Raw genomic sequence first — 13523 nt, forward strand, 5'->3', positions numbered from 1 at the left:
TTTTGTTCCTTGGCTTAGCAAGCTGGGCATTCTGGGGAGACATTGGCTCTTTCTGATTTCTGTGGCACATTTGGAGACTGCATTGTCGAAACTAATGTAGACACATGATTAGTTTAGTTTGGCTTTTTCCTTTTTCAGTGGTGTTTTTGAAAATTCCAATTAGCAGGAGCCTTTGCTTTCGGTAAACCTTATTATGAAAACTCTATTTTCTTTAAAAATTAACAAAAACCTGTCACAAAAATTAGGAATTAAGATTCCTTCTTTGTTGACACAGTAGCCTGGTAACTAAATTTAGGGGAACTAAACTGCATTAAGTTTCAGAAACTAATAATCATACAGTCGAGAAAAGGAACTTCTACACAACCTGTGCTCTGTCAGAGTAATTTAATTAGAGGTAGTGATATTTCAGTGTAATTTGTTAATGGGCACATTCTGAAAAAAGAAAAAAGAATAATTCTGCTTGAGCACCGATAATTTTATATATTTTAGGTGAAATCTGCCAAAAAAAAGGGGGGGGGTCATTTAATTTCATGCAGAGAGATGCCTGGAGGAAGAATATCAGTGAAGTGAAAAACAGCTTTAAATTTGTTAAGTTATTAGAATGCATACAAGGGAGAATGCAATAATCTTACTGCTTTTCCAATAGTTTAATACATAAAATTACATGCATATCATTATCAGACTACTGAAAATCTAAATTTCATATTTTTAATGTCATAATCATTCTTCTATATCATTCCTACCTCTTGTTTTGATTTTTTTTCAATTTCATATCAAAGAAGAATATCGTAGCTCTGCTCCTTTCTTTCATTTGTGGCAACTTGTATATAGATGTTCGTTAAATATTACGTGACTTTACCTCGACAGGAAATGAAATAACTCCTTCTCTAAGAGATTGATTACGTTTTACAGAACATCATAATAAAACTTTTCTCTTTTAGTGGGAAAATACCAAGAGTTTTAGGAATAAGAAATTTTGTTTGTTTTGTTTTGTTTTGTTTTTAATTTGAGAGAGAGAGAGCCTGAGTGGTGGAGAGGGTCAGAAGGAGAGAGAGAAAAAATCTTAAGCAGGCTCCACACTCAGCATGGGGCCAGTTTTGGGGCTTGATCCCATGACCCTGGGATCATGACCTGAGCCAAAATCAAGAGTCGGATACTTAACCAACCGAGCTACCCAGGTGCCCCGAGAGATATTTTTGTTTTATTCCACAATATGTTTGAATCCAATTTATTTTATTTTATAGATACTTCACCCTAGTTCTACTGTATTGAGAGTGTTTTAGGTCACTGAAGTTGAGGCTATATCATACCTGATAGGCTGGAACGTGCTGCAGGAACAATTCGTCAATTTCTGTTTCACGTGAAGTCCATTTTGGAACAGGTTGACCCTCCAGGAAAGCTCTCTATGGGGTGACTCGCTCATCCTGGGGGTTTCAGTCTTGTATTATCCACGTTTAACACCTTCTTTCTTAGTTGCCACTGCTGGGAAAGAGGTTATCCACTTTTAGAGGTTTCTGCTGAGAAGTGATATCTGTCACTTCAGTCTTCAGATTTTATTGGCCAAAGCAAGCCAGATAGTCATAACTAAGGTCAAGGGAGATGAGAAATGTCATCTTTCTGCATGTCCGGGAAGGGGAAAAAAACTGAAAATATTGGTGACCATTAGTAATGCCTACCTCAACCTTACTATTTCAGAAGTATGGAAAAATAGATCAGTGTTTCCCAATCCATTGTCAAAAATGGGGTACAGTTGTGCTACAGGTACACATGGTTGAACTTGTTTATATTGTTAACAAATGTGAAGGCATTTTTATAATAAAACAGTTCACAACAGTTAACATTATATTTGAATGCTCTTTTATGGCTTTCTCTAAGAACTTCCTGACAAGTTTTTAATACTTTTATCATTTTCTGCTTGAGTAAGACTCGTGTAGACCCAAGTCTACACATAGCATCTCCCCAGATCTTATTGACCAAGAATTCGCCAATGGAGCTAGCACCAACGTGTCCCCTTTCCCACGGAATCCTCCCAGTTATCTGGCTATACTTTTGAATGTTTATTTATTTTGAGAGAGAGAAAGAACACACACATCCGAGTGGGGGAGGAGCAGAGAGAGGGAGACCGAGAACCCCGAGCAAGCTCCATACCCAGCACAGAGCCTAACACAGGGCTTCATCTCACGAACTTTGGGATCATGACCTGAGCCTACGTCAAGAGCCGGATGCTCAACCGACTGAGCCACCCAGGCGCCCCCTTTGTAAATGTTTATTTATTTATTTTGAGAGAGAGAGGTCATTACTTTTGTATCAATGTGTTTATCCCAAGTGAAAATTTTATATGACTGTTTATTTTTTTGCAAGTATTAATTTAATTATCTTTTCCATTTCATGTGCTTTTATTTTTTGTTCATAGTTTTCCCTGTTTAATTCTAAAATAGAAGGTATGAATAAATTTTTAAGGTACCAAAGAATCATTAATTTTATTAATTTTCGCAATTATTACTTATTCTCTCCATCTTTTTCTATTTTTCTTCTTTCTACTCTTGCTAATTTTCCTTCCTTCCTATTGGATTTCAAGGTTAAAAATCAAAATCTTCTTTTTGATGGAAATCAGTAATTTTTGTTTCATTTTTAGAATTAATGTGTATATACTGTATTAAGATTTATATAGGTTTTTAAAAACAAATCCCTTAGAATTAAGTTAGGTGGTTTTTCTGGACATAAAATTTACTGAATTATTAAAGAGTACTGTAGTTTCCAGAAATTGTTTTCAACATATTTTTTGATGATCTGGAAATATAGTGAACAAATTTTTATACACTTTGTATACCCTTTAAATGAAGTGAAAGTGAATATATTCCATATTGTAATTTAAATTATAGTATGTTTAATTATTCAAGTTTTTCATATATTTATTTTAAAGTACCTTAAAAATGCAGACCTTACATAGAATGCATATTATATATATTTATTTGTATACCTTTTATTATGTTATATAATTAGAAAATATTAATACTTTACTAAATTATGTATATATTACACGTATATGTTATTTTACAAATGAATTTCTAAAGCTGAACATGCCACAGTCTGTTTTTAGATGTGATTTGTACATATGTTTACTTTCCCAGCCCAATGGATAATTTGGGATGAAAGCTGGAAAGACGTCAGAGTCACAAGAACCCCCTCAAATGTGTAAGATATTAATAAGATAATATAATAATGATTTCCTCAGAGGGGCGACTGCGTGGCTCAGTCGGTTGAGCATCCAACTCTTGATTTCAGCTCAGGTCATGAACTCTGGGTTGTGAGATCGAGTCCCATGTTGGGCTCTGTGCTGGGTGTGGAGCCTGCTTGGGATTTTCTCTCTCCCTCTCTCTCTGCCCCTCCTCTGCTCTCTCTCTCTCTTTCTCTCAAAATAAATAAATAAATAAAGATTTTAAAAAATAATGATTCCTTCGGATTGGGATTCATGTCTTATAATTATTCTCACACTTGGTCTAAACATTTTACTTAATGCAAAGAGATCAAGTGAAGCCACACGCAGGACACATTTTGTGAGAACTGTATCCCCACACAGCCATTTTAGGCAGATGAAATTTTTTACTCTCTTAAGCAGAAAGTAAGAACATTTTTGGTGAGATTGAGTGCAACACTATATGATCAAGCTCTTAAAGTCATTTATAACATTTCATATTAAATGCTTTAAGCCAAATACCTTACACAGATGCAGAATTCCTTGTTTTACCAGCCTATATATCCCTCATCGACGGTAGGAGAAATAGAAAATGAGTCACTTTTGAATAATACACGTAGGAGGGGTAGTGAGGACACGTCACACATCGCAGTGACAGCACTAGTCAAAAAGATTATTAAATCAAGAAGGTTATCATTGCATGTTGATGCCTTTAAGGAATTAATAAATATGTTAGTTAATAGTAGTGGTTAGAATCCTTGAAGAGCATTATTTATTCTGGAAGAAAAAGGAAAACAAACTTCCATAAATTATATATTCAAGGAGACAAATAAGTATTTTACAGCAAGATGTTAAGCAAATATTACGTGAGGCCAATGTCTTGGCCCTGATGCCTTGAAGGTTATAAAAGCTGTAAATGGCATGGAGATAGAAAAACCAAAGGGTTTAATCTGAGAATCTCAAGATTCTGTTAGTTTTACTCACATAGAAGCTCTTGTACATAAAAGATTGCTCATAAATCTTTTATCCACATAAATTGGAATTATGAAAATAAATGGCTATAGCTCTGTGCAAAGATAAGGGAATACCATATTTGCAGATCTCTACCAAGAGCACAAGCTATCCAAAAGACCCCTTTTTTTTTCAAAGGTCTGTCAGCTAATAGAAAAATGATTGTGTGTTTGAATGTTGTTCACTGCAGATTTGTTGAAGGAGAGTTATTCACTTGAAAAAATAGCTTACTTAACTGACATTTTGGAGCACCCGAATGAACTTAATTGAAAACTGCAAAGGCCGTGTAAAAAATATTACACACAGTCACAGAGTTTATGGGTTTGAAGCGAAAATTCACCTCCAGAAAAGGATTAAAGTGGTTCATTTGTGATATTTAGTTGGTGTTCTATTTTAAAACCTGGAGAAAAATTACTGAGACTATTAGAATACACCATACCTGTGTATTCTTGAAGTAAAGCTTTTATCATTATTTTAAAATATTAATATGAAAAAAAATTTTGAAAAGCTTTTGAATTTCCACAAGGAATTTCAGTGTCATATCTGTCAGTGCAAGAAAAGGAAGGACCATGAAATTTAATAAATGTATTCCTCGTGGTTCACGACAAGAAAGAACTTTCTGTCAAGTGGAGAAAAAGTGATGAATTCGTTGCTATCATTTGCTACCATCAACTTTTGTGAGTAAAGCTTTCATTGCTGGTAATTATCAAGAGTCTGATATCCAAATCATAAAACTTGTTACAATAAAGGTCTTCCATGGAAACAAGCTCAAATTTGTCATTAAAGATTTTTAAAGTATTTTGGAAGTGTTATGTATATTGAAGAGTCAATATGTGTACTAATATTGACTCAATATTTCCTTTTTCTTACTATAATTGTGTGTTGTAAAGAAAATGTAATGACTTTTTCCGCCAAGGTCCATATGGACATTCCCGCACTACTTTTACTGGATCCCCATTGTACAAGTGCGGAGAGAGTTAGTTCGCTCTGAAATGGCTACTCAAGTGTTTAAGGAAGAATTGCTCCTCAGAATGAAACTCAGTAAGGGCCTGGGGTGACAAAAGAATATCTAAGCAGGTTTTTCAGATTTGTAAGTGAAATCGCCACTTGGTAACCGTTCTCTGTTGGAATCTGTAAGTAAAATCACCATGAAAATCCCTACTGTTGAGACATCTCCTCCCTATCTTCCCAGCTCTCATTTATTCATTTAGATGTTAAGTTCATTAATTAAGATTGCTCTTTGCCTGTGGAGGGAGAACTTTTCTCAGCACTCTGAAACTATTTCTGTCTTATTAGTATGCTTTCAAAAATAGCAATTAATGTGGAAAAAAAGCAATTTTAAAGGCAAAGGCATATTTAGCCTCAAAAATATTTTGCAGTGTTCTTTTATAATTGTGTTCTAAATATGGCATGATGTTTTACTTGAGCAAAAATTATAAGCCATATGTGAGCATTTTGCACACTTTCATTTATATGGTTTATGCAGTGCTATTAAATGGTAATGCATTTAATATATAAGATCTGTGGTTTCCTGTTAATATTTTATAAAGATATTATGGCTTTATGGTTAGCATTAATTTGAGGTATTGCTTTAAGAGTCAAAAAGTACTTTAAAATAATTATTTCCCTGATGTTTAATTTTGTATTAACCATGTTAACAAAGTTTTATGGCGGCTAGAACACAATAACTACATATTATGTATGTAAACTATGCAATAGCTCTAATAATAAATTTCTCGTTTAATATTGTAATGTTTTTAGGCACATTTATTTGTGTATAGAGTTGTTTTAAATTTGAATAATCCTGTGGATCAAGCCTGTTTTTTTAGTTGTCTAAGGAAATTTATTTCCTTCTCCTACATTATGAAATTCTGTTATTTCTAATTTGAGTTTTTTGAGCATTTAAGCAAAATTAATGTTTTAACGTAAGGAAAATTGTTCTGTCAGAAAAATGAAATTTCCAAGTTCTTGATTGTTCTTAAAATAATAGAATTTCTGCTTTATTACATTGCCTAGTAAGAGACTATGACTTTTGTGAAACACCACCTCAATATCTCCATACCTAAGGTGTTTATGTCAAGTATCGATTCAGTTCTAGAACTCCAACTAATACCACTTTTTCCAGTGATACATTAAGAGTAACTAAAGCCCATAGTTTATGTTAGGATTCACTCTGTGTTGTGCAATTCCTTGAGTTCTGACAAATGCATAATGTCATGTGTCCACCATTAACACGATTGTAGAAGAGTTTCACCATTAAGGATATATTTTAATTCAAAATAAATGTATCATCACCTTTGTTTTAAAACCCGTATGTTAAAAAATGATTACACTGCTGCATGTTTTGGAAGATAAAAGTTGAAAGTTGTATTCGTTACGCTATTTGGAATTCTTTTACTTACCATTTATTAGGAGAACAGGTTAGTTTTTAAAGTTTATGTAGTTATTTTGAGAGAGAGTACATGGGAATGGGGGAGGGGCAGAGAGAGAGGGAGAGAAAGAGAGGGAATCCCACACAGGCTCTGCACTGTCAGAGCAGAGCTCTACCTCAGGCCTGAACTCACAAACTGTCAAACTGTGAGATCATGACCTGAGCCAAAATCAAGAGTTGGATGCTTAACTGACTGAGCCACCCAGGCCCCTCAGGAGAATGTTTTCATAACAGGAACAGTTTGGTTCCAGTGAACTATGTATTTCTTCTAACAGCAACATGTCTATGATATTTGCCTTATTTTCCTCTTCTTGAAACTGAAATTTTAAATCTAATTTTAGTAATTCAGCCATGCCCCTTGAATATCTACCTCTTTCTTCTTTCTTCCTTTCAAATGGCTTCTAACCACTCTCTTTTCTATTTTCAACCAGTTTTTTTGGACATGTTTTGTCATAGTCCTCCTGAAAACTCTCCCGAAATGGTATAAATTAGAAGTAAATTTAATTTAATAATTAATAATTTAATTTGTAAATTATATCAATGCTGTAACTAAGATTCTATAACATAGCCATTTTCTACTGTTTTTTTTTCCATAATCCTCTTGAGTAAGTTTCAGTGAGTGGTTGGTTTAAGAAGAAAATTTTGTCAAATTTGAGAAAATATGCTTAGGTGCATCTAAGTTGTAAGTGGAACAAAATAACAGAAAATAAACACTGACCAGTGGTTAAGAGATGAAATCCATGCAGGGCACCTGCGTGGTTCAGTTGGTTGAGCGTCTGACTTCAGCTCAGGTCATGATGTCACAGTTCATGAGTTCGAGCCCCGTGTTGGGCTCTGTGCTGACAGCTCAGAGCCTGGAGCCTGCTTCAGAGTCTGTGTATGTCTCTCTCTCCCTCTCTGCCCCTCCTCCGCTCACACTCTGTCCCTCAAAAAGAAATAAAAACATTAATTTTTTTTAAATGGAATCTGTGCATTACCCATTGTATTAGACCACACACTGCATGGTTTAAACAACAGAAATTTATTTTCTCAGAATTCTGAAATTTAAGTCCAAAACCAAGGTGACAGCAGGTTTGATTTTTCTTAGGACCTTTCTCTGCTTGCACATGGCCACCTTCTTGCTGTGTCCTCACGTGGTCTGTCCTCCCTTGTGTCTATGTCCAAATTTCCTTTTCTTATAGGGACATTAGTCATATTGGATGGCTTTTTAAATCTTTTTTTAAATTTTTATTTATTAATTTTGGCAGTGCAAGCAGGGAAGGGGCAGAGAGAGAGAGAGAGAGAGAGAGAGAGGGGGGAAGGGGGAGAGAGAATCCCAAGCAGGCTCCACACTCAGCATGGAGCCTGTTGCGGGACTCAATCTCAAGACCCTGGGATCGTGACCTGAGCCAAAATCAAGAGTTGGACACTTAACCAAGTAAGCCACCCAATTGCCCCTTAAATCTTAATTACCACTTTAAAGACCAGTGCCTCCAATTATAGTCATATTCTAAGGTACTGGGAGTTAGTGCTTCAACATATGAATTTTGGGGAACACAGTTTAGTTCATAACATCCATTGAAATTGGTAAGCCTTTTAATTCGTGTGACTTGAAAACAGTGAAATGTGGTTATCATTGACTAAGCATGTCACCGTGTACTAGGCACTCCTCATGCATTAACTCAAAACCACAGGATGAAGTCAGGACTAATATTTCACAGAGAATTTTTTCAGTTGGCAATGAACTTATTTTCAGTTAAGGTGTTGATTCTAATGGTTGAATGCACAAAGGAAATTATGTAATGAAAAACATTTCTTTAAACCTGAACAATTCCCCCAAAAATGTTGCTTAGTTTAGTATTTGAGCAAATGCAAATTAACACTTGTTTTTAAAACCCAGAAGAATCTAATAACAGATTTATTAAACCAATTCACATTCGTTATAGGCTAGGAGCAGGGGTGATAGAAAACTAATTGACTTTAAATAACTCGCCTTTACACAGCTTCCTTCAAAGTGTGTTCCCCAGTGTCAGATTCTCTGAGGTCAGCCACTTCTCATTCATAGGATATGCAGTGACCCTTTATAGGGAAAGGCACATTTTCCCTTTCTTTGCCAATGCATTTTTCTTTAAAGGCCTTCTTTCCCTTCCCTGCATCATTCTGACACTGAATCCAAATAGGTAGCTGAGTACCTATTTTTTTTAATTTAATTTATTTTTTTAATTTACAATCCAATGTAGTTAGCATATAGTGCAACAATGATTTCAGGAATAGATTCCTTAATGCCCCTTACCCATTTAGCAACCCTCCCCCCACAACCCCTCCAGAAACGTTCTGTTTGTTCTTCATATTTAAGAGTCTTTTATGGTTTGTCTCTCTCTCTCTCTCTCTCTGTTTTTATATTATTTTTGCTTCCTTTCCCTTATGTTCATCTGTTTTGTCTCTTAAAGTCCTCATATGAGTGACGTCATATGATATTTGTTTTTCTCTGACTAATTTCGCTTAGCATAATACCCTCTAGTTCCATCCACATAGTTGTGAATAGCAAGATGTCATTCTTTTCGATTGCCGGGTAATAGCTGAGTACCTATTTAACAGAAGACTCCGTCATTGTAACAGTGAGCATGAATTTTCCTCTTCTGCCTGCCTCACACTTGCAGCCCACCTTCAGGGGCTCCAGCTACTCCCCTATATGGGATACGTAGGGTCCACTCCAACTTAAGGACTTCTTTTTTTTTTTTTTTTTTTTTCAACGTTTTATTTTTGGGACAGAGAGAGACAGAGCATGAACGGGGGAGGGGCAGAGAGAGAGGGAGACACAGAATCGGAAACAGGCTCCAGGCTCTGAGCCATCAGCCCAGAGCCCGACGTGGGGCTCGAACTCCCGGACCGCGAGATCGTGACCTGGCTGAAGTCGGACGCTTAACCGACTGCGCCACCCAGGCGCCCCAAGGACTTCTTTTTAATAATACTGGTTACTTTGGTACATTTGGAGATCCAGATGTGACATTATTCTCTTCACGAGCATTCGTTAAGCCTCTTTGTCATTTCTCCACTTTCATTGTTTACTAAAGCTTTAGGTTTCAATAACTTACGCGTCATGAATTTAGTTAGATTCCTTTGTGCTTTTGTAGAAGAATCACTAGGAGTCAGACACCCATGGGCACAGATGCCTCTCTGAATTTTCTGTCTCCATTTGTTGAACAGAAATAACAATTCCCACTTCAGGAGGTTCTTGCTAAGGCTGAAATAGCTAACCTAATCGTCAGTATCTTGTTCAGTGCCTGGCATACAACAAATATTAATTCATTTTCTTTCACTCCCAGCAACCTTAGTACATAGTCCAATTATTTAAAGTCCCTAGGTTTTTTGTTGTTGTTGTTGCAGAATGCTGTTGCTATAGCAGGCTGGACCTACTTCTATTTTCGAGTGTTTTGAAAAGTTGTAAGATATTCATCTATACAACTGGCCTGTGAATATTAAATGAGCATTTATACAGTCTCTGTCACTGCTAGGTGTCCCAGGAAACAAAAGAACCTAGACTCATTGCCAGGAAGCCAAAATGAGTTTACAGTCTACTTACAGAGAGAAGATGTAGTCACATGAAACCATTAATAACTAGACATTATTTATTATAATCACCATTCTAATAAAAATAAAGTGCTCATATGTGCTTCCATGGACACAAAATGTAAAAACAAATAAAAGTTAAAATTAAATTAAAATTCAAAATGTGAAGCCTTCCCAAATGAGGGCATCGGCTGCCATCTTTGAAAGGTCATCTAGTAGACCCATTAACCCCAAGTGATGGCCTGGCTCTGGAGCTGTGGCATGGAGAATGGGGGTGGAGGAGCTTTCTAGAAAAGATAGTGAGCATGGGGTGTGGGTTGCAGTGAGAGGGGGGAATGACTGAGAAATCTGATTGGGCAGAATATGTCTTAGAAAGTAATGCATGAAACACTAAAGACACCAAGAGTGAGAAGAGCATTATATGATGAAAGCGTACATATAATACTACAGATATTAAATGGGGAGGACACATGACTGAGCAACAGAGGTTTAGTCTAAGAGTAGATGCTCAATGACCTGGAACACGAAGAAAACCTCTAGGAGGCAGATACAAAAATCCAGGTGTGAAGTGATGAGGATCCACGCTAGAGTGGTAAAAATGAACCAAAAAAGTGCCGAAGATCTGATCAAGACTCTGTGTTTTTAAGTTCACAAATGCCTTTTTTGATATAAAAAGGTACTTTTATACAGAAAGATGATAAAAGTCTTTCGTTTCGGTATCTCAGCAGGATTCCTCCAAACAACTTTACTTTTCATTTTGTCTTTAATAAAAGATTAGCAGTCGATGGCACTGCTCTGTAGAAGAGATCCTGTTTTTCACTTTTAAATCACATGGCAAGTAAGATAGGATAATAAGTATCTTTTGGGATACTTCTACTCCAAAGACAAATATTTGGGTTTAGCATAATTTAGCAGGAGATACAACTTTTATTTTCATTTTCAGATGTTTGTAAAATGAAGGATGATATATTTGGGGCTATGTGGGAAATAATATATTCACTAGTTAAAGTATTTTATTTCTGTTATCAAGGATTTTATGGTTACTAAGGGAAATAAGCATGCATGTTTTGGGGCTGTGATCTTGTGCACATCTCAGCGAATTTATATTAATGGAAACAAAAGAACTCATCAATATATACATATGGAGTGGGAGTTTGGAAAAATTTAGATACTTAAAAATGCAAAAAGTAGTATATGATTATATTTTGCAATGTGTACGAATTTTTTTAAGTTTATTTATTTATTTTGAGAGAGACAGTGAGAGAGTGCAAGTGGGAGAAGAGCAGAGAGGGGGGGGACAGGGGATCCGAAGCAGGCTCTGTGCTGAGAGCAGACAGCCCGATGCAAGGGCTCAAATTCACAGACCTAAGATCAGGACCTGAGCTGAAGACAGATGCTTACCCAACTGAGCCACCTAGACACCTGTAATGTGTACCTATTAATTGCTTTCTAAAATGTATCCTATGTAATTGTGTTTAAGATCTAACATTGTATGTTTACAGAAATTTAAAAAACGCTTTTTCTTTGATCCCTTCATGCTATTCCCATAGAACTTTTCCTCATAAAGAATGATTTAAGAAGTTCAAAAGAAATGATCTTCCTTAGAGAATATTTTTTTATTATTTTATAATTTTATTTTGGCTTGAATATGTATAGTTCTACATTTCTAAGTATGTGGTATAACTTCTGTGTTGGTATCCAATGAGACATAAGCTGATTAACCTTGCTTTTAAGAAAGCATTCATTTTTTTTTTCAATTTTAAGGCATTAAAGATAAAGATAAGTTACTAAAATCTTTTTGATTTTTTATTCTTAAGCCATAAGTATTTTTAGGTAAAATTTATTTTGAGATATATCTTTATTTTTGTTTGAAAATTTATAAATTGTTACTGCTTCATAGAACTATTCTAAGCACCATGACGACTAGAAATTGCAAATTATTCCCCTTTTAATTACTACTAAGGTCTTGTAATTTTAGAGCAAAGTGAGCATTCAACATTAATCAGAGTAATTGCTTTCTTCCTTTAAGAATTTCTTCAAAAATTATATATGAAGACTAAGTGCCAGGAAATGTGCAAGGTATACAAGATAACTAAGAAAATTTGTCCTGAAGTACCTCTCACAGTGAGTGTCAGGCCTAGCTATAAAACTGTGACAGTAGAGGGGCATCTGGGTGGCTCAGTCAGTTAAGCGTCCAACTTTGGCTCAGGTCATGATCTCGCAGTTCGTGGGGTTCGAGCCCTGTGACAGTCTCTGTGCTGACAGCTCAGAGCCTGGAGCCTGCTTCGGATTCTGTGTCTCCCTCTTTCTCTCTACCCCTCCCCCCCCCCAAAAAAAATGGATAAACTTTAAAAAAACTGTGATAATAGAGTTCAGATTACTACATGAAGACTGAGAACAAGAGATTGTGCCACTTTCAGTGACTCTGGAGCTGGGTGCTGAAGGATGAGTAGGAGTTTGTTAGGGAGTAGCAGATAATGTCATTGAGAGGCATGGGGGGAGAAAGCAGCTATAGCCAAGGGCCCAAGCTCCTGGGGAATGTGAAGGGTGGGGGAAGGCTTTGGAACAAGGAGATTCTGGGGTACAACTCAGCCCCACAATCTGATAGTCTATAGTATGAGAATTCCTTTAATAATGTAAAAATAAAACTTTTGTGTTTTATACTACTAAAACCTAAGCGGTTCATGGACTTAGTTAGATGTTAGGTGTTTCTGCCTTTGTATTATCGCTAGACTTACATATTTATTATCTTTTACAGTAAAATTCAGCAACTGCAATGGGAAAAGGAAAGTACAGTATGAAAGCAGTGAGCCAGCAGATTTTAAGGTGGATGAAGACGGCATGGTGTATGCCGTGAGAAGCTTTCCCCTCTCCTCCGAGCATGCGAAGTTCCTGATTTATGCCCAAGACAAAGAGACTCAGGAAAAGTGGCAAGTAGCAGTAAAATTGAGCCTCAAGCCAACCTTACCTGAGGATGCAGTGAAGGTGGAGTATCCAAATATGGCTCCGGAGCCATGTTCAAAAATCTGGTTTATTCAGTTGGAACTAAATATGTACCTTGCTTTATACGTCACCTTGGCCAGTATTTGAATTTTCATCAACTTCAGTCACTTCAATAGTATTTTGTGGGTTTTTTTTTTTTAATTTTTTTTTCAACGTTTATTTATTTTTGGGACAGAGAGAGACAGAGCATGAACGGGCGAGGGGCAGAGAGAGAGGGAGACACAGAATCGGAAACAGGCTCCAGGCTCTGAGCCATCAGCCCAGAGCCCGACGCGGGGCTCGAACTCACGGACCGCGAGATCGTGACCTGGCTGAAGTCGGACGCTTAACCGA

The 13523-nt window shown here is 36.3% G+C and overlaps 1 protein-coding gene across 1 annotated transcript in view; it reads left to right on the forward strand.

The window, feature by feature from the left end:
• The first annotated feature begins 1739 nt into the window (after positions 1–1739).
• The window catches only part of CDH2 (cadherin 2), a 74634-nt gene continuing 62850 nt past the window's right edge, over positions 1740–13523 (forward strand). Inside the window, exons 1-2 of the mRNA XM_047086881.1 lie at positions 1740–1761; positions 12946–13172. Coding sequence (XP_046942837.1) covers positions 1740–1761; positions 12946–13172 — 249 coding nt within the window. The remainder of the gene's footprint in view (positions 1762–12945; positions 13173–13523) is intronic.

Source organism: Lynx rufus, unplaced genomic scaffold (genome assembly GCF_022079265.1).
Source record: "Lynx rufus isolate CCGP_SWC_20201006 ecotype Redwood Valley unplaced genomic scaffold, mLynRuf1.p SCAF_22, whole genome shotgun sequence".
Taxonomy (NCBI): Eukaryota; Metazoa; Chordata; class Mammalia; order Carnivora; family Felidae; genus Lynx; species Lynx rufus.